At 41.5% G+C, this 22,408-nt stretch overlaps 1 protein-coding gene across 4 annotated transcripts in view; it reads left to right on the top strand.

The window, feature by feature from the left end:
- The window catches only part of OSBPL8 (oxysterol binding protein like 8), a 1,216,063-nt gene extending 1,194,010 nt beyond the window's left edge, over positions 1-22,053 (top strand). For 2 of the 4 annotated variants that reach the window (XM_086918072.1, XM_086918074.1), the window contains 3 exons: positions 1,972-2,077; positions 7,676-7,781; positions 17,099-22,053. In XM_086918072.1, coding sequence (XP_086774198.1) covers positions 1,972-2,077; positions 7,676-7,781; positions 17,099-17,234 — 348 coding nt within the window. In that variant the 3' untranslated portion in view covers positions 17,235-22,053. The remainder of the gene's footprint in view (positions 1-1,971; positions 2,078-7,675; positions 7,782-17,098) is intronic. The other 2 variants (XM_086918073.1, XM_086918071.1) reach the window with 2 other exon arrangements.
- Positions 22,054-22,408: the final 355 nt, after the last annotated feature.

Here is a 22,408-nt window from a genome sequence, read left to right as displayed (position 1 = left end):
GAAAGTGGGATGGCTTTAACACAGCATATCAAGATGACTTGGGGACTTGTTCTCTTTCACATTCGCCATTCATAAGAGTAATAGTCAAGGCTTCCCTCTTTCCCCTTTTCTTTTGGCCATTGAGCCTCGCTCAGCCTCTGTATGTAATTCAACCCTCATTAAGTTGATGGTACACCCACTGGGATCTTCAGGATTAGGCTTTATGCTTCTGCATACTCTGATTGAAACCAGGTATTTTGTCTATCCCTGATGAACCATATAGAGATGTCTTCAGTCTTTTCAGGATATAAGATTAACTAGGCGAAGGGTAAAGCTATGTACCTCGTGGTGTGTACCTCAAAAGCTGGGGTGGCAGAATATATTGTGTGACATGCAAACTCTGAGGTCTGGTGGTATTTGCTTGATTAGAGGCTTGAGTTACATGGCTGAGCTTAATTTGGAACTTCTAATGATCCAACTTGCCAATCATTTCTCTAGGTGGTTGGGGCTATGGCTAGATCTTTGAGGGTAGAGTATATGTGGTGAAAATGGTGGTGATATCCTTCAATAAACTTGTTCAGCCTAAAGACACTCAACCTTTCATAGGCATATTTGTCAGACAGTGATAGTTCTTTTAAAATCTTCATTTGAAGTAGGAGCTCAACTTCACATAGAAAGTACGTCAGGGGAACTCTTGCTGTCAAATGAGTTATATCATCTCACTCTTTCACAACCCATCACTCTATCCCAAACCCACAGGTGTGTTAATGGACTTGAAAGGCTGAATGCCTTGAAGTATGAGAAAGCTCTTTATTGTCTAAAGTTTGTCATTTCTAGATTCAACTACACCGGTGCCCCGTTGGAGCCCAATGCGGATTCCTACCTCTGTGAAAATCACTTCTATTTGACCAGTTGAGCTGCTTAATTGAGAACAGTATGCAGTACAGATGTGTCATTCTAAATTTCATATGACCTCCCATCCCCCTCCCAAAAAGAAAATCTGGTGCAATTTACAGCTGCTGGTTCTACATACATTTAGGAATTGTAATGAATGTTAATGCAATTTCACAGCCAGAGGCTGTAGAATTGAGGTACTTGTAAGCTTAATTGCAGGAACTGTTACAATTCGAGCTTCTCTTAGAGCCCTAAGATCACAAAGGGCTTGACTTTCTTTAAACTTTTACGTACTCACTACGGGAACTTATGGTAAGCAGAAACATGGCAATCTACCCCCCTGCAGGCTTCCGATGAACCTTATGTCAGAATCTGATCTGTTGATGACTTATTCCTTATAGCTTCCATAATATTATCCTTTTCTTGGAGATGGTTTGTTTTGCATTGCGAGAGAAATGTAGAAAATGTGCAAATGATATCTATAATAAGATAGCGGTAGGCTTAATGCTGGCTTTTGAATACACCACTGCTTGACTGCATTGGCAGGAAGATCTGGTGTGCCATCAAGGGTCTTCTGACACTGTAAGAGCCACCCCATTAGTCCTAGAGTGAGCCCCAGCTGGGCTCATAAAAATGTCCAGTTTTTAATCCTGTGCCCAGAAGTGGCCATGTCTCCTAGATTCCTTGAAAATAGAGTGTTCAATTTCTTTCCTCAAGTGGGCTTATTGCTACATAATGGCAATTCTGATGTATGCTACAGGCATGATACCCCCATGCTTCCCATGTCTGTTTTCAGAAATATTGTTAAAGATTGCAGCATTTATGATAGATTTTGGAATAAATGTTGCATTTACATAATAGATTCATGTATCTGAATAATGATTTAGATAAGCCTGTTAAGGTTATATTGATTTAATGCAATAGCATTTCTGCCTCCATTCAATAACTTTAAATACAATTAATTTATATAAAATCTTAGCATTTAAGTATGTGTTTTACTATTTTTACTGCTTATAATCGTTTTCACTGTTCATTTTTCATAATTGTGTTCCATGGTTAGACACCAACAAGTAAATGTAATTATATTTTCACTTGCAGGTGACTGTTCCGAAAATCAAGAGAAAGCCAAGCAGTCAACTGAAGAAGGGGGAAAGTGGATGCTCTTCTCCAGAGCTGGATAACCAAGACTCATCTGGGAGTGAAGGTGGGTTAAAGACTGCACCATTGCAGCAGATCTCTGATGTCCCTTTGGCGATAAAGAAAATATAGCGCTGAATGTGTTCTTTGGGCTTGATCTTAAATCATCCAGAGTGTCTTAAGATCTAGCCCATAAGCATGGCAAAATCCATTTCCAACCTGAAGGTATTGATCTTTCAAGTTGTGAGATAATTTATATACTTGTTTTCCAATACAAATACAATTATTAATGAAGGCAGAGGGATCAGCAATGACCAGCACACTATACATGATTTCTCAAAGGTTGAGATTAGTTCCTTAATCCAACATGGCAAAGTGTGGTCTACTTAGAAGGTGGTGGTCTAAATAATCACTTCATTAGCCACCAATACTACACAATTACTGTCATCATTGTCTCAGAACAAGCAGTGATTACTCCCTTCAACTCAGCTGGGAATACCACCAGTTTCAAAGTCAGAGGGTCAGTGGAATTGTAAAGTAGAATTAGGAGAGTCCCTATGTTTGCATGTGTCTGCTATCCAATGTGGCTATTTCTCACTACATAACCTTGATTTTAGTGGTAAATATGTATGTTCTTACTAATGGGTGTTACAGTATTTTTTCCTACTTCATATAACTGTAACTATGTTTTATTAGTAGGGGAGGGCTGTTTGACTATCAGTGTACCTTTTCCTACAAAGTCTGGTCAAGGGCTCATCCACCTTGACCCTGGCCCATGGGCCACCTGCTAAAAGCTTTAGCCTCTCGCTCTTCTAATTGCAACTTTCAGGTTCTTTGTTAGTTTTTCCTTGCTTGGCAGCTAGCACTACACCACCCAGCTTATGTGATGAATGTTGGTAAGAAATGACACTGTAACCTGGTCACCTGAAAGCTTCAACACCTTTAAAAGTGCAACATAGCTGTGTGCTTACACATTTCTCTTTAGCCTCTGTAGAGGTCTGTAACTCTGCCCATTATATTTCTCTGCCCTTTCTCTCTTGGTTTGTAACACAGTCAAATTCATATCATGTCTCAGGGAAGGTTGGTGTAGTGCTAACAACTTGACAGAAAAAAATGATGTCATCATGGCCCAGGAAAGTTTCATTACAATACTAGACAAACGTCTTGAACTTTGAGAACAAGATTTATGAAACTGGCAGAATCTATCAATGCCTCCAATAAACATACGTAGCTCCCCTTGAATTAGTACAATCTATGTATAGTCTTGGCCTCAAAGGTACCCTTGAAAGAAGCAGTGACAAGGCTCTAGCTGGTCATATACTTGTCTCGCTTGCGGGTGTGTGTCATTTTGCTCAGTGATTTCTTGATAGGCAAAGTGTGGAAGATCGAGAAGTGCCTGAGACTCATTACTTGTAACTCTACCAAAGAGATTGATTGAATCTTCGACCGCATCCCTGTGGAGGTGATGAGACAATTAACCAGCAGTGTATCTAGGACTTTAGGTCATGAGGTCTTCTGGTTACCTCTAGCATGGTCCTTGGCCTCCCTTCTCTAGAATGCCTAATGGAGCCTTGTTGGGTTACTGATAGAGATGGTAATTGCACATAACAAGGTTAAGCTCATAGAAGGCTGTGTTGAGCTCTGTTGTGTGCAAGTAGAAGCTGGATAGGTAGACTTTTTACCCCACTGATAATGATGTGTTCAGAATAGCCCATATCAATTCATGGTTTGCAGTTTCCCATCTCTGCAACCTATTTTTCCATCTTCTAGGAGAATGTTTGAACTCTTGACAGTCTCAAATACCTGGTTTAAAGATCACTTATGAGTAGAGTTCCCCACCATTTCACCAGGCAACTTCTGCCACACGGGTGCATAGGGTGGTGGGTTTGACTTAGTTGTTCACAAATTGACGAGACTGCAGCTTGTAGAGACCTTTGATTACCAAAGTCTTGCTGATTGCTCTTAGTTATTTTAGGCATCCCATTAATATACTGAGAGATTTTAATATCTGGGCTGATGAAGAAGATAGTCTGTGGCTGAATTATTTTTTTAAACTACTCTGAGGATCTGGGGTTCAAACAGTTGGTTGGGAACTCGCTCATAAGAAACGCCATACGCTGGATAAGAATTTACCAGCTGATAATAGCCATACTCTAACATTAACACCCAACTCTTAACCTAGACTCACCATGCTCTTATCTCGTGTTTAGTGAGGACTGCTGTAGAATCGGGTGGAATGAGAGGCATAACTGGTCTTAAGATCCAGAGTTACTGATGGGTTTGAATATTTTAGTCCTATGGTCTCTGCCAGTTAAATGGAATAAATGATAGCTGGTATGATTTGTTTTTATCTCCATCTCTAGATGAACCATACCGCTCCAATCCAGTTAAAGAGCTTAGCCAGTCCTTCTTCAGTATTACAGCAGAGGTCTATCATCATTATTCATTTATGTACAGAAAGCTCATGTGCATGAAATTTATACTAGATTGCCCCAATCGACATTGGATCAACCTAGGTTTCATCAAGTAGCTGTCATAAAGGCCTGGTTCGAATGGTAGTATCAATTGAATTAATCACATTCAGGCAATGATTGTCTAGAGGTTGGGTTATGTAAATGTCCTGTACCTAGGGCTACCGTAATATCGATTGACACGGCTGCAGGTGGCTCAGAACGCAGCAGCCAGAGCAATACTCATGCTTGGCCCAAGATCACAGATATCTCCACATCTGAAATCTCTACATTGGCTGCCAGTTCGCAAAAGGATCCTTTTTTAAGCAATGGTCCTGGTTTTTAAGGCTCTCCACGGCACAGGTGCCGTGTACATTGGGAAGAGAGCCCAGTTCTATTGCCCGCACCGAACTTTGAGGCCCTCAACGCTACAGTTGGCACGCACTCCTAAATATCACCGAGCGCGGATAGGGGGAGTCTCCTTTCAGGTGCAGGCGGCTCAACTCTGGAACACCCTGCCTCTGGAACTGAGACCGATGCAGGACCGCCTTGTTTTTAGGAAGTCATTGAAAACCTGGTTATTCCAGCAATAGTATTTGACCTAGTTTCAACAGCATATGGCCAACTCCGTCACAAAGGCTCTCAGCGCCGGGACACTCTATCGAGTAGCTGTGCGCTTTATAAATACTTACTTAACATAACATAACACATCGCATTGTAGTGAAGGTTCAAATGAATATAATTATGTGTATCCCAAATGGTATTGGGGAATGTAATAATTATGTCTATGTATGTTTTTCACTATGTGACTAGGTTTTTAAACTATTCCATTAGATGTTAGCAGATGTTCATACTTTGGTTACTCTTCTTTTATCTAAGTTTGATAAAAAGTGATTAAATAAATTGATACTGCCATTTGAATCAGAACTTTATACTCCTGTTTGATGTGAATGTTCAGGCCCTGAGGATTCATTGCTTGATCATCATCAACATGATGGATTCTTGTTGTTCAGTGTCTAGCCCACTGGCATCTGCCCTTCTAGACCAAAAGGAGGGCCCTCAAATATTAGAGGCAGTGCTGGTGTTATTGTTTTTGGCAAAACGGTCTTGGGTTACATCCGTAGATGAGGGCAACATCAGTTGTAAGTGAAATGGTCACCAAAGGGGTTGTAGCCACGGCCATTCAAAGAAGTAAAAGTTTTGACAAAAACTCATCTGTGTTGCCTTCAATGAGATCCTAGCTCTTGAAGTTGACGATGAGAGTTGTCAGAGGGGCATCTCAACAAGTGTAGACTTTGTGATCTTTTTCTTCACAATGAAGTCTTGCCTGCAGCCATCAACACGGAGGCCTAGGAAGACGCTGGTCACCTGCCTACAGATTTGGATTTATTTGAGCTTTCCGAGTATACTACTAACTACCCCAGAAGTATGTACCTTAGGAGCGGGTTCATTGGGTTTGAGGCTCCGATCATGAGAACATATGAGTGAGGAGGCTTTGACCAGCTCCAGCTTGCACTTCTTGGCTTTAGTGGTAGGTGCACTTTTAGTATACACCGCCTGATCAAAGATCACTTTGTATTTGCAATGTTCTTGTATCTTTGTCATTTAGAGCTTTGTGACAATGTTTGGCATACTTTACATCTCCCGACCACATGGTCAGATTAGTGGAGGCAAAGCAGGCATTTCTCGTTGCGATCATCATGATAGAACATCCTGGCTTTGCAAGACTGGCAAGGCTTGTATAAGGTTTTAGCCTTGAAAGTAATGTCAGTCACCTGGATCTGTTCCAAGCGCTCAGCTAGCCAAATTCCAAAAGGGGCAGAAAAACCTCCTTAGCTCCTATAAATGGTGGTGAGATAAACCTCAAAGATCAGATCTGAAGACAAAAATGATGAAATAAATTACAAATCAGAAAAGAGCTCCGAAGATTCTTTTGCTGTCACCTTGACTGCAGAAGAAAATCTGGGCAACTCAGCATGTTATTTGAAGTGTATGAAACTCTGCAATGTTAATGTTACCTCCTGCGGGTTCCAAGCCTGGCAATGAAGAATATTCAAGCATGTGAATTTATGAAAGGTCTAGTGTTGAAAAACTAGTTGGCAATGCTTGTTATCTTCTGAATGTTTTCCTAATAGTGCCATACTTTTGAAACCAGACAGTGGTTTTCAGGATCAGAGAGCTCAGTGAAGATTTCTTAAAGATATGATGATCTACAGATGTAATGGCAATTCAGTGTCTGGATGAGCTCTCACATCTGCATTACTACTTTGGTTCAAAATGGAGCTCTTTTGTTTTGCATTTACAACAGTGAAATGACCGTTCTGGAGCTAGTATCTCCTGCTTTTTTGACCTATTCAATTAGGAATCTAATTTAAAAAAGCAATATACACATTGGAGTGAATACGTTGCCATTTCCTGAATGACTGAAGAGATTGTATTTAGCACAGGGAACTGAATTGTCTCAATGCTCTACTTAGTTACAGATTGTACAGCTCACAGAAGGGATTCCAGTTTCATTTTGACAATCGGATGTTTTGCCTCAGTGCAGATGTCCTGGAGAAGTTGGTTCTTGGTTGGGCATATTAGGCTACAGCTGTACTTGGACTGCAAAAGGGTGCACGGGTTTGCGTTTACTGGGCACAAGTAGAATAGTGAGTTTGATTTCCATTAAAGAGTTAGAGGGCTAGCATTTTATTTCTTTCATAATTAAGAAAACAAATTGGGGCTTTTTTTTTTTACTTTATAATTGGAGTTTTCCTTTTACATTATTTTCTGAATCAACTCATCATCTATTGTTATTTGGTTATGCTTTGTTGGGGCCTGATACATCTTGGAAGCCACCAGAGTTTGTAAAAAGAAAAAAAAAGTGTTTGAGAACTTCTATTATTCAGAGAGAACTAATTTCCTGTGACTGTTTAAATATTACCCTGTCTCCTCCAAGGAAACACAATTTATTGATATACACACCTCCCTGCCTAAGATTGTTTCAGTTAAAAATCGTGATTCTAAGTTTTGTACACTGATACCTGTTTATCTAAATGTTTTTGCCAGGTTGCTCATACAAGTACAAGGTTCACTATTCTTATTTAATTTCTGTGTGTCAAAGCACAAATGCTTCTGTACCCTATCTTTTTTAAATACCTTTGAAAATGTTTGAAGATATTGATTTTAAATGCATTATTGTTGTAATTTGTCTTTTCTTATTATATTTGTAGCACATTTACTAACGCACAACACCAGAACGAGAAAGAAACCAATTGACCTGGTGGAGCTACAGAACTCAATCGACTCAATCAAAAAAACGCAAGAGGAAATTAACAGGTAATAACTATTTTTGTACTAATATGTAAGGACTGTTAAAATGATCAAGTCTGTTCTTAGCAGCAACCATTCTCTAGTTATACTCTCTCTGAATGTATTTTCTTCATGAACTGAATATCCCATTCACTGATAAATTACAGCAAGCTCCTTTATGATCCCACACTTGTGACTTGGAGCTGGCAACAAATGAAAATGATGGTGGCATTATGTTGCGCATCTCTTACAACTCTTCACGGGTATATTATATACTCCATTCTAAATGATACTGCATCTGTTCCCAGTTCACTGTATGCAATTCATTTTCTTATTCATACCTTTTTCATACCAACACTTATTTATTCCCATGCTTTGTTAAAATAAGAGAAATTCAAATTTTTATTAAAATGCATTTTGTCTACATCCTTGATAAGACAAATGATAGAAAAGGAGGTCCAAAACTGCTGACAGATCAAATTAAACTAATTCCAACAACAAAAATGTCCCAGATTATAGTGTAGGGGACTCTACTTACTAGCATACATTACTAAAAAGTACCTGGTTTGATGCAGTGGATGCCCTGGTAACTTTTATTTTATAAAATTCTTCTGTGGGCATTCTGCTTTTTCCATTAGTCTGAGTATGGCTGATGTTGTTACTGTCACTTATGAAAATCCCTTGCTCATTACCATCATCAATCTGTTTCCCATGCCTTATTCACACATTGTACTTAAGTATTCTTTTTCTTTTGTCTGAAATTGCGGGGCAGATTAATAATTTTTAAATCTAATTTTTTCTTTCATGTTTGCACATAAAGGCCTGTTTGTATTGTTTGCGTTATATGATTTTTGAAATCATTTTTGAGGAGGAATTAAACTGGTTCCCGCAGCGATGAAAAATCTCCAATCGAGGTATGTGATAGAGACTTATAGCCACATGTTCCTTACATTAGAATATTCCCCAGTCATCAGACTTGATACAGATGTTTTTGAGCAGTACCCCTGCGCACCGGTAGGTGGCATAGTTTGGCTCCACGTCATCTGTGTCGTCCGCACAAGAAATGACATGCGCCGTACCTATATAGGTGCCACCCCAGTTCGTTAACTTCAGGTCGTTTCCTTCCCCACCAGATATAGCTGATCTATGAAGAGCTACCCTCAGTCGTTTCTTGTCTGTTTTTTCTCAACTTGTTGTCGACTTTTTTTTTTTTTTTAACTTTTTGTCGACATTTTTTTGAGAGATTTTCTCTCCTGGTGTGAAATGATGTCCTCGTAGAAATCCGCTGGTTTCAAACCATGTGGTGCCTGTCACAAGCAGATGACTGTGACAGACTCACACTTAGTTTGTCAGTGGTGCTTGGGGAGGGGCCACAACTCCAAGACCTGCGAGGACTGCTGCACTATGCACCAAAAGGCGATGAGGGAGCGTTCCCTCCAGCTTATGTTGGTTGCCCCAGCAAAGCTCAAAATCTTGGTTGCGCTGAAGGTTCCTTGACCGCGAAGCTGCACCCGGTGGTCGTCATCTTGTTAGAAGTTGCAGGATAAGTCCCACCGCAAAAAGAGATCCAAGATGTCAAAGAGGTCTTCGACTACACCGTGGCCATCGTAGTCTTCTGACGAGGAGCAGGAGCATCGGCACTCTAGCCTTCAGGCTTCAGTGGGGCCTGAGTCAGGGTCCGCTCCATGCTCCCTGACTTTTCTGGAACCGGAATGACCCCCGCCCAGCCAAAATAATTTTGGTAAAGCCATACACCTCATATTTGGGCCGCTGGCCTCTCTGGAGCTCCTACAGCCCACATGGACTTGGGAGGTACCCTGACTGGATGCTCACCAATAGGTTCTCCCTTGGCACCAGTTTGGCCACATGGATCCAGTATTGGATCTGGAGCAGAGCTATCCGCAAGATCAAGGCCTTCCTTTGTGCCTGCTCTATTTCCGACGCTTCAGGCGCTGTGTATGTCTCACAGCGTTGCCATTCCCATTGTAGTTCCAGACTCCAAAATGAAGCCAGACTGGGACAGGCGTACTATTTCTGGCGCGGACAACGACCATGTCCTCCGGGTCACAGCCAGTGACTTTTTTTTATTTAACCGGCCTGGAGAGGAAGACAAATGGGAAGGGTCCGAGGACCCTTAAGGATCCTAGCATCCCCTATTTGATACCAAGGACTAGTATGAGGAACTGGCAGAGGCCAGTATGTTAGATACACCACCGAACACTGGCTTGATCTCGCCACCTACCGAAAATATGGAGGAAGGTGCCTTATTCGCTATGCGTGTGCTTAAGGTGATTTAGGTCTTGGACCTTCAGTTACTCTGTCAAGACGAACATCTTGACAAAGGTTCTTCAGTTGGAGTTGCCCCATTTGATCCTTTAATAAAACCTTTACCACTGTCCCACTTGGGGCCTCGTCCAATCCCTGCACAGGGACTCCTGTATATAGGACAATTGCCCGCCTCCATCGCCCACTCCTGGGTACTACAGTTTCCTTACCCAGCACCCCACCCCAGACAGCTTGGTGGTCACTTATGTCACACCAATGGGTAATAGAAATTATTATACGAGGATATTGCCTAGAACTATTTCAATAACCACTAAATATTCCACCAAAATAGGAGGTCTTAAATCCACAACATACACTTGCTTAACCCCTTCACTGCGGCGGCTATTCCGCCGCAGTGCTAAGGGGCGGGGCGGCCGCGCGGCGGCCGCATGCTGGTGACGGAACCGCTCCGTCACTAGCGTCGGTTGACCTGTGCTTGTGACGGAGCGGTTCCGTCATGGCCCGCCCCGCTCAATAGAACGTCAGCGCAGGCACGAAATTCGCGCCGCGCTGGCGCGCCGAGCGGGCCATGACGGAACCGCTCCGTCATCAGCACAGCTCACCCGTAGCTGATGACGGAGCGGTTTCGTCATCAGCACTTAAGGGGTTAAAGTAGAAGTAAAGGCATTACTATAAAATGGGGTTATCGATGCACACTTCAAATAGTCACGGACGGATTTAAGTACCTTGGGATATTTGTTTCACACGATCATGCACAATTCACTGAAAAGAACCTGACCCAACCCCTGACGAGATTAAAAAAAGACGTTAAATATTGGCGCACGCTACCTTTGACGCTCCTGGGCAGAGCTGCTCTCTTTAAAATGATGGCACTCCCTAGGTTTCTGTACACGTTACAGAACACACCGTTCCCTGTCCTCTCTACATACTTCACAGCGGTCAATGCAGAAGTGTTGACGTTGCATTGGGATGGGAAAACGCCCCGTATAGCATTCCATAAACTCACGAGAAGCTGGATGATGGCGGAATTGCCCTTCCCGACATCAAAGTATACTACTGGGCTTCCCAGGTTGTGGCTATTGACCAATGGCTCTATGTTCCCCAGGAGGACCCTGCATACCGGTTAGACAGGCACCTTCTAGCCCCATCGGAGATCATGGGCGCCCTATATAACAAAAAGAAACGGCACAATATTACAGGTCCTACGCTACATACGATACACATCTGGTTTGAGGCACAACGAACGCTAGGCTGGGCAGGGGTGGTCACACAAGCGATGTTGTTATGGGATACCAAACAACTCGGGATGCTGGGCAATACCAAGGGCTTTCGCAGTTGGGAATTAATAGGCATATCAAAAGTTGGGGATTTGTGGCAGAAGGGAGAAGTGGTTACCTTTGCCCATCTACAGGCCACTTATGGCCTAGCCCGGACAGAACTATTTCGGTACATGCAGATCAGACATGAACTTCAGTCCCTACTACCACCAGATACAAGACTCGAAGAATCCTCCCCGTTGGAGGATAGGCTCTTAACGGACCACCTACATAAAAAGGCAATCTCACTGACCTACCGGAAAATAGTCAATAATAGCGCGGACCCCACAGTGACACTGAAGACCACGTGGGAAAGTGACTTGCGTGACATAGATGAGCTGGACTGGCAGGAGGCCCTAGCGTCCCCCAGAGAGGCTGCAATTCCATCAAGACTTGGATTACTGCAATTAAAAATGTTACACCGCACATACTACACTAGGACACTCCTGCATCAAATACATCGTGCAGACACACCGCTCTGCCTCAGACAATGCGGGGAGGCAGGCATGTTCTACCATACTATTTGGCTGTGTCCCAAGATAGTATACTACTGGAAGGCGGTGATGCAAACACTGGGTAACTTTAGGCATGACGGTAGCAAAAAGAAATATTGCACAACACTGGGGATCCAGAGTTAGTCCCACTCTCAATCAATGGTGCAAAGACATGGACTTGGCAATGATGGCGGAAAAGTCAGTATATATCCATAGAGGGTGTCTTGAAAAAATGGGAGCAGGTCTGGGGGGGGCTGGAATACCTTTTGGGGCAATCTATGTGAACCTCCCCCGCTGGAAGAATCTGAATCTGATACTAGTGCATGAACAATCGATGATAAATAGTTCCTTAATATCAGTATTACTAACCCCTTCGATGCTCATGACGAGCTCAGCTCGTCATGAGGCACAGTGGAGCTGTGCTGATGACGAGCTGAGCTCGTCATGAACAATGGGCTTTCAAAGCCTCTCAGCACAGGAGGGGAAAACCATTAGCAGCCAAGGTGCTAAGAAGCACATGGGTGCAGGGGGTGGAACTGAGGAGTATGTACTGTGAGTCACAAAAGACGGAATATGTATATAACATTGGATTTGTGTCTGTCTGCCATGCAAAATACACGGTCATTGGAATATTATGCAAAATGTTTAATAAAAATGTTTTTTTTAAAAAGGGGCTATCGAAATAGTCCCACACAAACATCAAAACAAAGGAGTTTACTCCGTTAATTTCCTCATAACAGCCCCAAGGAGCTTGACCAAGTGCTTAGCAGTAGTAGCAGCAGCAAAACTAAGAAGCAAAAACATTCATGCATTTCCATACCTAGACGATTGGCTGATCAAGAGTACAAAACCAATGCTGATCAGACATCCAAAAGTCAATAAATCTATCACATCAATTGGGTTTCTCGATCAGTGCGACAAAATCCTATCTCCAACCATCCAAAATCCAACTTTACCTGGTTTCAATACTCAGTACCATCTTGGGGACAGCTCGCCCCTATCCCCGAAGGGTTCTCAATCTCCAGAACCAACTGAATCTTTTTCATCCACATCATCACCTACCAGTCACAACAGTGATGCGCATACTAGTAATGATGGCATCTTGCAAAGCAGAAGCGCCCCATGCTCACCTACACGAGACCCCCTTCAGGAGTGTTTAGCATCTCAATGGTCACAAGCAGGAGGGAACATGGAAGAGCTAGTGTTGGTTTCACCCAAGGTTCATCAGGCACTATTGTGGCAGAACAATCAAAACACATTAACAGGGAGAGCCTTCAAAGATCCATTCCCGCAGATAACAGTCGGAACCGATGCATCAATTCTGGGACATTGTGGCTCAGGGACACTGGACAGCACAACAACAGGTCCGACATATCTTCATGTTAGAACTTCTAGCCATTGCAATGGTTCTCTAAGCGTTCCTCACAAGCATGGCGGGAAAGCCAGTCCTCCTATACATAGACAATATGACTGCAACGTATTATATTCCGAAATGGAGGGAACCCATTCCATACAATTATCCAAACTGGCACAAAAAATATATAAGTGGGAGAACAGTCACAACATCCACCTCCTTACACAATACATACCAGGGGAGTACAACTTAATTGTGGACTTCTTCAGCAGAACACACCAATAGGTTTATGTGAGGGAAATGCACAGTATGTTACTACAACGATACTTCAACCAGTGGGGAACTCCCATCGCAGATCTGTTAGCAACCGTGGGAAAAGCAAAATGAGAATTCTTCGCATCCAGGCCTCAACACCGACAATCCATGGGTAATGCTCTATGGATGAACTGGTCAGGGATATTTTCGTACTAGTTTCCTCTTCTCCCATTCATACCTTCTGTGGTTAAGAAACGCAGACAGACTTCAATGTCCCTAATTCTGCATCCACCTGGGCTAGTCAACCATGGTACACAATACTACTGGAGCTCTCCTTACTTACTCACGAGAAACTACCCAACTATCCAAATCTTCTCACACACAGAAATGGCAGGGTGTGACATCCCAATCCTCAGCAGCTCAATCTTGCAATCTGGATCCTGATTCATAGAATTGGGATACCTCAATCTACCTTACAAATATATGACTATTCTCAGAGAGGCAAGAAGACCTACCGTAAGGGCTTGCTGTCCCGCAAAATGAAAATGTTTTCTGAATTACTGTACAACACAGCCCATTACCTCCTCGTTAGTCTTCCTCACCACATGACTAACAAAGTGAGCTTCAGCTTCACACCAGAACCCTCCAAAGCAAAAGAGCCTCCCTTCCCCTCCCAATACGGCGGACGCAGGTCACCCTTGACCTCTATAAGAGGCTGGCCGGCCCAACCCATCAGCCTGTTTTTTTTGGGTTCTGCGAGATTCTCTCCAGAGGCGCTGTCAGGTAAGGGTGCCTTCTTTAGTAGGTACTTTGGTCTCGGATTGGCAGTCCTGCTCTAGCGGACCCTAGGATCTGGACTTTCTTACCCTTCCTTCCCCTGGTCTCTTTGAGCCGGTTAGGCTCCGCTTTAACGTGCCACGGGTCTACTGGGGGGGTGGGGGTCTGGGGCTGGCCTCTCTGTGCTCTCTCCCCGGCCGTGTTTTCGCTGGTCTCCTCGCTGGATTAAGTTATTTGCCGGTTGCAAGGCCGGCGCGCTCTGCACCTTTTTACCAGTGGGAGCAGATGAGTGCTGCGCTGTGTTCACTCCCGCGCCTGCCTTGCTTTGCGCTGGCCGCCTGCCCCTCGCGGGCTCCTCGGCGGTTGAACTCTGGCTTCGTGCCTTGTTTCCGCTGTGTCTCCGGTGCTTGCCTGCTTCTGTTGTGCGGCGCGGTGGCAGTAATAAACGCTCTTACTGTTTCATGCCACTCTTGCGGGTTTCCTTTGGGCTCTGTGTTTGCTGAACCGTCGTGCCTTTCATCCGGTCTCAGTTCAGCGTGGGTCCCGCGCTCAGAGCTGCGCTGTTACTTGTGGGATTTCTTAGCTGTTCGGAGGCTCGAGGTCTTCAGCGTTTCATAAAACTTCCTTGAGGAAAAACAGCTTGTAGAGTCCGGACCCAACACTAGAAGTCAGGAGTTTGCATAGCATATCAATCTGCAGCACTACATGCTACAATTAGATGGGTACAGGGTAAGTAACATGAGCCTTTCTTTTTGATTTTAAGGAAAAATCACATTAATTTGCCAAAGCCATTCCTATTCTATATCACATTTGGGAAAAACTCGGGCCTGATTTAGATTTTGACAGATGGTTTACTCCATCACAACAGTGACCGATATCCTGTCTGCCGAAATATAAATCCCCTAGGATATAATGGGATTTATATTTCGACAGACGGAATATCTATCACTGTTGTGATGGAGTAACCCATCCACAAAGATCTAAATCAGGCCCTTAGTATCGAAAACTCCATCGATTGCAAACTTATCCGCTATAGCAAAAAAAAATACAAGACCATGGAATCCTCTCCTGCTTGCGTTCGAAAACAAGTAAAAGCTGACTCAGTGGACTCCGTAGCTCCTCCTGCTCAACGCAATTCTCTTAACCCTGCAACAATATTAACTACTCCTTCAAAGTGGGAAAGACATAATTGGAACTCAGTGTAAAAAGGAACTAACGAAACCGCAAAAGGGTGCATTTAAGATCTCCAGTGCTTCAACGGTAGAAGCCAGATGCAACTGGCAGCTGTGGTCTGAACAGAGCCCCTTTCATTGATGAATTGCCAGGAGAGCAAACAAGTTTCTGCGTCTTTTAATGTTGCTGCAGTGGCCTTCTGCGATGGAATGGGGCTTGATGGATGACATTCAGCCCTGAGCTACAGTCCAGGATCATGTGCATGCCCTTTGATGGGTAGAATGTTTTCAGCAAAAAGTGCATGATAGCTTACATTGAAACAAAGCTTTTGTCACTTTTTTCTGTCACTGCAAGATCTTTAGATCGCCAACTATAAAAATACTATAGATGCCAAAATCGGAGTCCATTCCAGCAGAGATCCGATTTTCATCAATTCAAGCTTTATACTCATGATGTTTCCCAAAAATCCTACTCCAGTTAACAAAGGCGGGGAACGGGTGCCGTGCTGCTCTCTAATTAGCTGAAGTTGAGGTCACACAAATAGGTGGATTAGTTGTGAATGGCCTGTTTCAATTTTATCGAGAGTGGTGCACGCTGCTTTACTAACAATGATTGTTGATGGTTCTCAAGCATGTCCATATATGATGGATACCAATGCTGGGGAACTAAAGTTGCAGGTAAGTAACTCATTTTTTTCTGAATTGTTGTGTTTCATAATGAGGTTTTTTTCCTGTTGATTATTGTACATTCTCTCCAGAAAAATGTATTATGTCACCACGTTTCGCAACCAACTCCATAATCATGCACGGTTAATAAAAAAAAATGAATTTAATCCATTCTAAACTACCTATTTTTGCCTATAAATAGAACACCCTGAAATCCAATATACTGATTGGCAGTTGACAGCAAAAACTACAATTGGCAAAGTTTTGAAAATATTGATTTTTGCAAAGAAATTGGTATTTGACAAAAAATAATTAGTTGTAATTATTCTCCTGTTTGCTTTAAATGGATTCACCTAAAACCAAATAATGGTAGAAGCTTAGCTGAAAACCTATTCAAGGCCAAGATTTTGGAGGCTCTTAATCATTCGAGGTCTCATAAGCAGATATCTTACATAGTTAAATAGATCTGGGGAGATTTCTTAATATTTGTGGGTAGAAGTTTAGGTCTTCGGGTAATAGACCCTTTTCATTTTGACCAAGAGTATTTTGGCATTTTGCTGATCTAAGTATTAAAATATTTTTCATGTACGGTGGGGCATTTGGACATCCTTTTTCAGCTCTGAAATTCCTTTTTTTATGTCTTGGTTTGAAAGTGTCTTAGCTGATAAACTTGCTGCTAACTGCTTCTTTGAAAATTTAAAAGCATGCATAAATTCCAAAACCATTCTTGTGACAGTTCACGGCCAAGTGCGTCTTTAGTATAGGTTGCCATTGTTATTTGGATTTGGCATTGTTTTGATTTGTATGCACAATCATAATCAGTGGGTGAAAATTGTTTATTCAGTTCGAGTTTGAGGCAAGGTTGCAACCTAATATTTCTATTTAGCATATAATGCCTGTGTTGTAAACCCAGATCTAATGTTTTTGTGAGCTTTATGACATATACTTGCATAGCTAATTTTGAGGAAACGTGCAGTTCAAGGGTGTAAAATTGATATTCACACATTGTTTTCTTTTATATTAGAAACATCATAGCTCTCCGCAATCGGGTGGTCGTCAATGCAGCAGCTACAGACACCAACTTCCTGCAGCAGAGGGACTATTGTATTATTTTCTTCCTCATTATTCTGCAGATTTTCATCAACTTCTTATTTAAGTAGAAAGTTTATCGAAAAAGATGGACAAAATTGGATTATATGACCGGATCCCTGGACCTTTAAATTGGATTGGATCCCATATGATGCAATATAGCTCAAAACAAACTGCTGCAGTTGGATGCTCTTGCCTCAAAAGATATATTTTATGCTTAGTCTGTTCAGGACTTGTTGGATACATCTGTTTAAGATGAGAAATTAAGAGCCCTTGATTCTGCACCTATACATTTTATTTTAAAATGCAGATAAAACGTTCCTTTTTTATCACAAACACATTTGATGTATCTCTGCAGAAGCATTCATGTATACTATGTACATATAACATACCCTGTTGTGGATTCCGCCAGAAAAGGCTGCAGCTGCAAAGAATGCAGAACCTGACCAAATGTTAAGTAACCAAGAGCTTTGTAAAGCAGCAAAGGTTTGCACAGATCTAGAGTAAGGAATGAAGATCCTGATTCATGCCAGAAGGGACATGTACAAATCATTCTATGACAACCGCTTGTATTTTAAGCAAGTTGTATGGTGGTAGAGGAGCAGTATCCACATACACGACAATTGGTTTCTCAGGGTATTTGAATAACTTGTGGATAAAAAAAATTATTTGGTCATGACGTAGGATAGCAGAAATTCAGCTGTTTACTCATGAAATCTGAGTGGATCTGTCATTTTGTGCCATAGAGGGCTGCAAACCATTTTAGATGTTCATCACCATCCATCAGACGTTTAGAGGAGTGTAAAAATAGTACTGAGACTGCATAGAGACTAGTAGTGCTTTTATTCTGACTCTGTATCCTGCATGGTTTGACCCTTCCAGAGGCAGATGGAGAGTAGGCTGGCCCACCTCACCCTGCAGTACAAAGTCCATAGACAAGGGTATGAGAGCTTCACAAAAGCGAATATACTGCAGTGTGACGGTTACTTTGCATCTCCTTTATATTGTTGAATGAAGCAAAAAAATTGAAGAAGAGTGCAATGAAAAAGAAGTCAACAAGATGGTGAAACAGTAGAGACGACAGTGGCTGGCATATTGATTCTTGACACCGTTTGAAAAACATGAAAGTTGTCTTGTACGGGAGATGGGAAGTCTTTGGAGCCTCAGTACATGATCTATGTTGTCATGGATCCAGTTAGAGCCCAGATAACATTAAATTCAGGATGACTTCATAACAAGAAGATGGGACAGTTGGTATATAATTGATACCTTGAGCAATTGCGCGGACAACTCGCTCTTTGCTCTTATTGTTTGTGTTATTCTGATTTGACTTTGGTGGAAATAAGCCCATACTGCATGGTAAGTTTTCATATAATTTAAAATTGAGCAGTAATTTGCAGTCACTTAGCAACATAAAGCTCTAAAAAGCATAAACATATGAAAATATACAATATTGAATGAGAGCAGCAACATTTATAGGTACTTTAGGCCCAGTCATATTGCCCAACAACATGATCCATTTGTGAAATTTGCAGTCTGAATTGGGCATCTTTTGAAACTATGGATGGCCACCCTGATGTGGACAATTAGAGGAGACAGTAAGTTTCCAGGAAATGCAAGCATGTCCTGCTTTGGAGAGCCGCAGATCAAATGGAGCCCAGCCACATGCTTCTCTCACATGCACTTAAGAACATTCAGTCACATAAATGATGTCTGATTATGAGTGTGCATTAGGCAGGAACACAGTCGAGTGTTCCTACGTTTTGCAAGCTCCTGTCAATCATATTTAGCTCTTTGACTGTTACAAATCCGTGTACATCTTTTTCATAACTTTAGATGCTGGTCATGTAAGCTGCCTTTGCTCCTATGGAACTTTTATGGGGAAACTGAATATGATCTGTTACTTGTCTTAACATTGTGTTCCACTTTCTCGAGTTTGGTATGTATCTCCAGCTTCAAAACATTTTGTCAGACTCCTCACCATCATGGTCCTCTTTTTGTGTCATTCTTTCTTCTGCTCTTTTTTGCTTACTTTTGCTTACTCGTATGCATCCTACTCAAGATTTGGTAAATTTTGATATTGAAATTAGATAACAATAGTGCCAAGTATATCTGCGTCCTTTCTATGGGGAATATTTCACAAACGCGGCGTCCTTAAAAACAATAAGCAAAGAAAAGCAGTGGATTACTATCTCATCTGAAAAGGTCTGTTTGTTCAGCAGACCACTATCGAAGTCATTGATCGTTAAACAGCCAAAATTGAATGTCACAAGGAGCAAAAGTCATATGGTGACTGTGCCTGGGCTAAATTGTAGCTGCCAGACATGGTTTCCTGCAACCTTTTTATTTAGGCATATTAGGGTAACACAAAGCCGTCCTAGTGACCTTGCAATCTTAGGCTATTCTGCAAGTTCGGTTTAAATGATCCCATCAGATTAGGTGAAGGAGTAGAGTGCATCTCTTATTTTCCTCTTTTCACTGGAGGTTAGAGTTGATTGAAATAATTAATAAAGATTTCTGTATCTTATTCTTAATGTTCAGTATTTTGAAGAACGCCAGGCCCTACCTCAATGAAAACAGGGCTTGTTTCCCATGGAGCAAGGGTAGTATAATGTCACTGCGATGTGGTCACTGCACAGAAGAGAAGCAAGAAACGGGCTGTTCATATGCTTCTACATTCCCAAATCTGTTTGTGTTTTTAGTTAAGATATTTTAGATATTGACACTGCTACACTTTACTTTTTGTGCAACTTTGAACCACCCTTGTGCACTAAACAGTGGATTTATAATAGATAAACATGTGATACACACCTCTGTCATTCGGCTGTACACTTGGCATGAAAACTATGAGTTGCAGATCTACTAGTTTGTAAATGGCACCATTTCCCCGCAAAATCGTTATAATATTTTACCACATTATGACCCATTTTTATTCCTTTAGTTTATTTGAGATGTGTGTCTTAAATTTCAAACTTCCCAGAGCTTTGTATAGCTGGTGAGATTTTTTGGACATTTATTGTATCGCCTCATGGTCATGCTACTAAAACATTTGAGGGTGTTGAGAAACTCTGCTCCACATAATATTTCTTTTTTCATATATTTACATCTTGTGATGTCCCTGGGAAACTGTTATTATATCTTAATTCTCGCTATACATTGTGTTCTACACAAACACACAAGATTGTGAGTAAATATGAGATGTACTTCTGTTCTCAGTACTCCTTGGCATGAGTATAAGCCTATTGTGTCATCTCTCTGTAAATTGTAGTCCTTACTCTCGCTGAGTATTGAAACTCTATACTTATTTTTATTTATAAACAAAAATATATTCTTGTTATATTGTTGCAGCAGATTTTGAACATGCCGTCTGTTTGCTGTATGAATCAACTATATGTATGATGAGCAACATACTTGTAATGGTTTGCTTTAATACAGTGCATCACTGGACTATACTTCAAACTAGTATCACCTGCAAAATACATAATAGAGCAGGAAGTCCTTCAACATCCACGCTAAAACGCTGACACATGGCATCAATGTTATATCCGTTACATCTACAGTGCAATTAAAAGCAGTTTCTTTCGTTTGGAAGTGAATGGGCAGGTCTATCAATCGTGCTTTATCGATCTAATGTAATCCCATTTCTTGAAACATCTGATAAAATTAGTTTTGAAATGGGCTACTGACATAACATACCAAGGAGTATATTGATTCCATACACCTCTGTGTTGTTAGATATGAAATTGATGAGCAGGCTACTTGACTAGAAGTGGCTTATCTTTTTTACTGAATTATTATACACCCTGGCTATCTCAGTGAGTCCAGTAATGTATTTTTAGTCAAAATAAAGAGTACAGATTGATTCATGTTGGCAAAAGATACACTAATGCTGGGTCCAGGCACCTCTCAGGCTCTTTGTTACACTGTGAGTTGCCCTCCAAATCTCAATAGTTACAATTTTAATGTTTGAGATCACAGAGCTAATACAATCCTTCTTGGCTGAAGTATGATACTGTCACAGTGGGATCACTGTTTAATATTGGGCAAGAGCTTTGACCATGAAAGGAGAGTTTCAGCTTAGCTGGAAACTGATGCATTAGAAAGAACACTCGCCACAGGAAAATGTGCACACGTTCTTAGCTCTGAATTTTAAGGGTCTCCATCTAAAAATACACGTTGTGCAAAGAAACCAGCTACTCAAAGTAGTCTAATTGTGCCAGAGTAGTTAGGTCATCAAATGCATATTTACAAAATACTTTTAATTCTAAATTCAATCTCCTTTTTAGTCCAGGTACAAGTCTGCCAGTCTGTGACATATATCCTATTTTGGGTGCGTTCTGATCATGTGCAACCTCAAAGCAGATATACCAATATAATAATGCTTAAAATGCATTGCTTTGGTAAATCTCAGAGTGCGTTTGTTCAAGAAGATTTCTCTTTTCTTAAATCACCTACTTTGTAAATGGAAAGAGGCACATTCAGATCTAAGCCATATATTTGAGAGCTATCAATCAATTGCATGAACGTATCAATGACTCGAAGGAGCCAGTAAGTCTTGCCATGACTGTGTTCTGTTACTTATATACTAAAAAGCACACATTTGAAACCTACTACAGATTATATTTTCTTTTACCTGTGTAAATACGTTGTATGTTATCAGAAAGCTGAAACGTATTTCATTCGCTTGAAGGGCTGGTTTGTGTTGCTTTCTCAAATCCTATCCATCTTTCACAATCATAATCCATTTGATCATGTGCACTTATTTTTTCTGCACGTCATTATAAAAATGTATTTGTACAGATCGCATCTGTTGGGCAGGCGGATGCTTCCTCCTAGTTTGTACAGGTAGATACGAATAGCTATCTTCTTTGGAGACTTTTCTTATATGCAGTAATTGACCCATGCTGATTAGTTTTTCAAAAGTTACCATGCGTGCGGATTGCTCTTTGCACTCCAAGCCTTTAATTTGCAACTAGTAAAGCATGTACAATTGGTATAAATTACTGAGGGAGAGAAGGTTTGTTTGTCATGTGTATAGAAGGAATAGTTAAAGCAATATGAACTATATATTTGTCTTGTATAGCATGTCCGTCCTTTTCTTCAAGTTTTGATTTGTAACATATCATGAAGTATTTGTAAAGGTACAGTGTCTTTCTCATTGTAAACTACATCTCATTGAAACTTGTCCTACACTGTGGTTCTTTTATTCGGGACACATTAGACCTCCTTGTGCCTGAAGACTTCC

This window comes from Lissotriton vulgaris, chromosome 1_1 (assembly GCF_964263255.1).
Source record: "Lissotriton vulgaris chromosome 1_1, aLisVul1.2, whole genome shotgun sequence".
In the NCBI taxonomy this organism is placed as follows: domain Eukaryota; kingdom Metazoa; phylum Chordata; class Amphibia; order Caudata; family Salamandridae; genus Lissotriton; species Lissotriton vulgaris.
The sequence above is the reverse complement of the archived record's forward strand: the minus strand, read 5'-3'. Positions and strand labels throughout refer to the sequence as shown.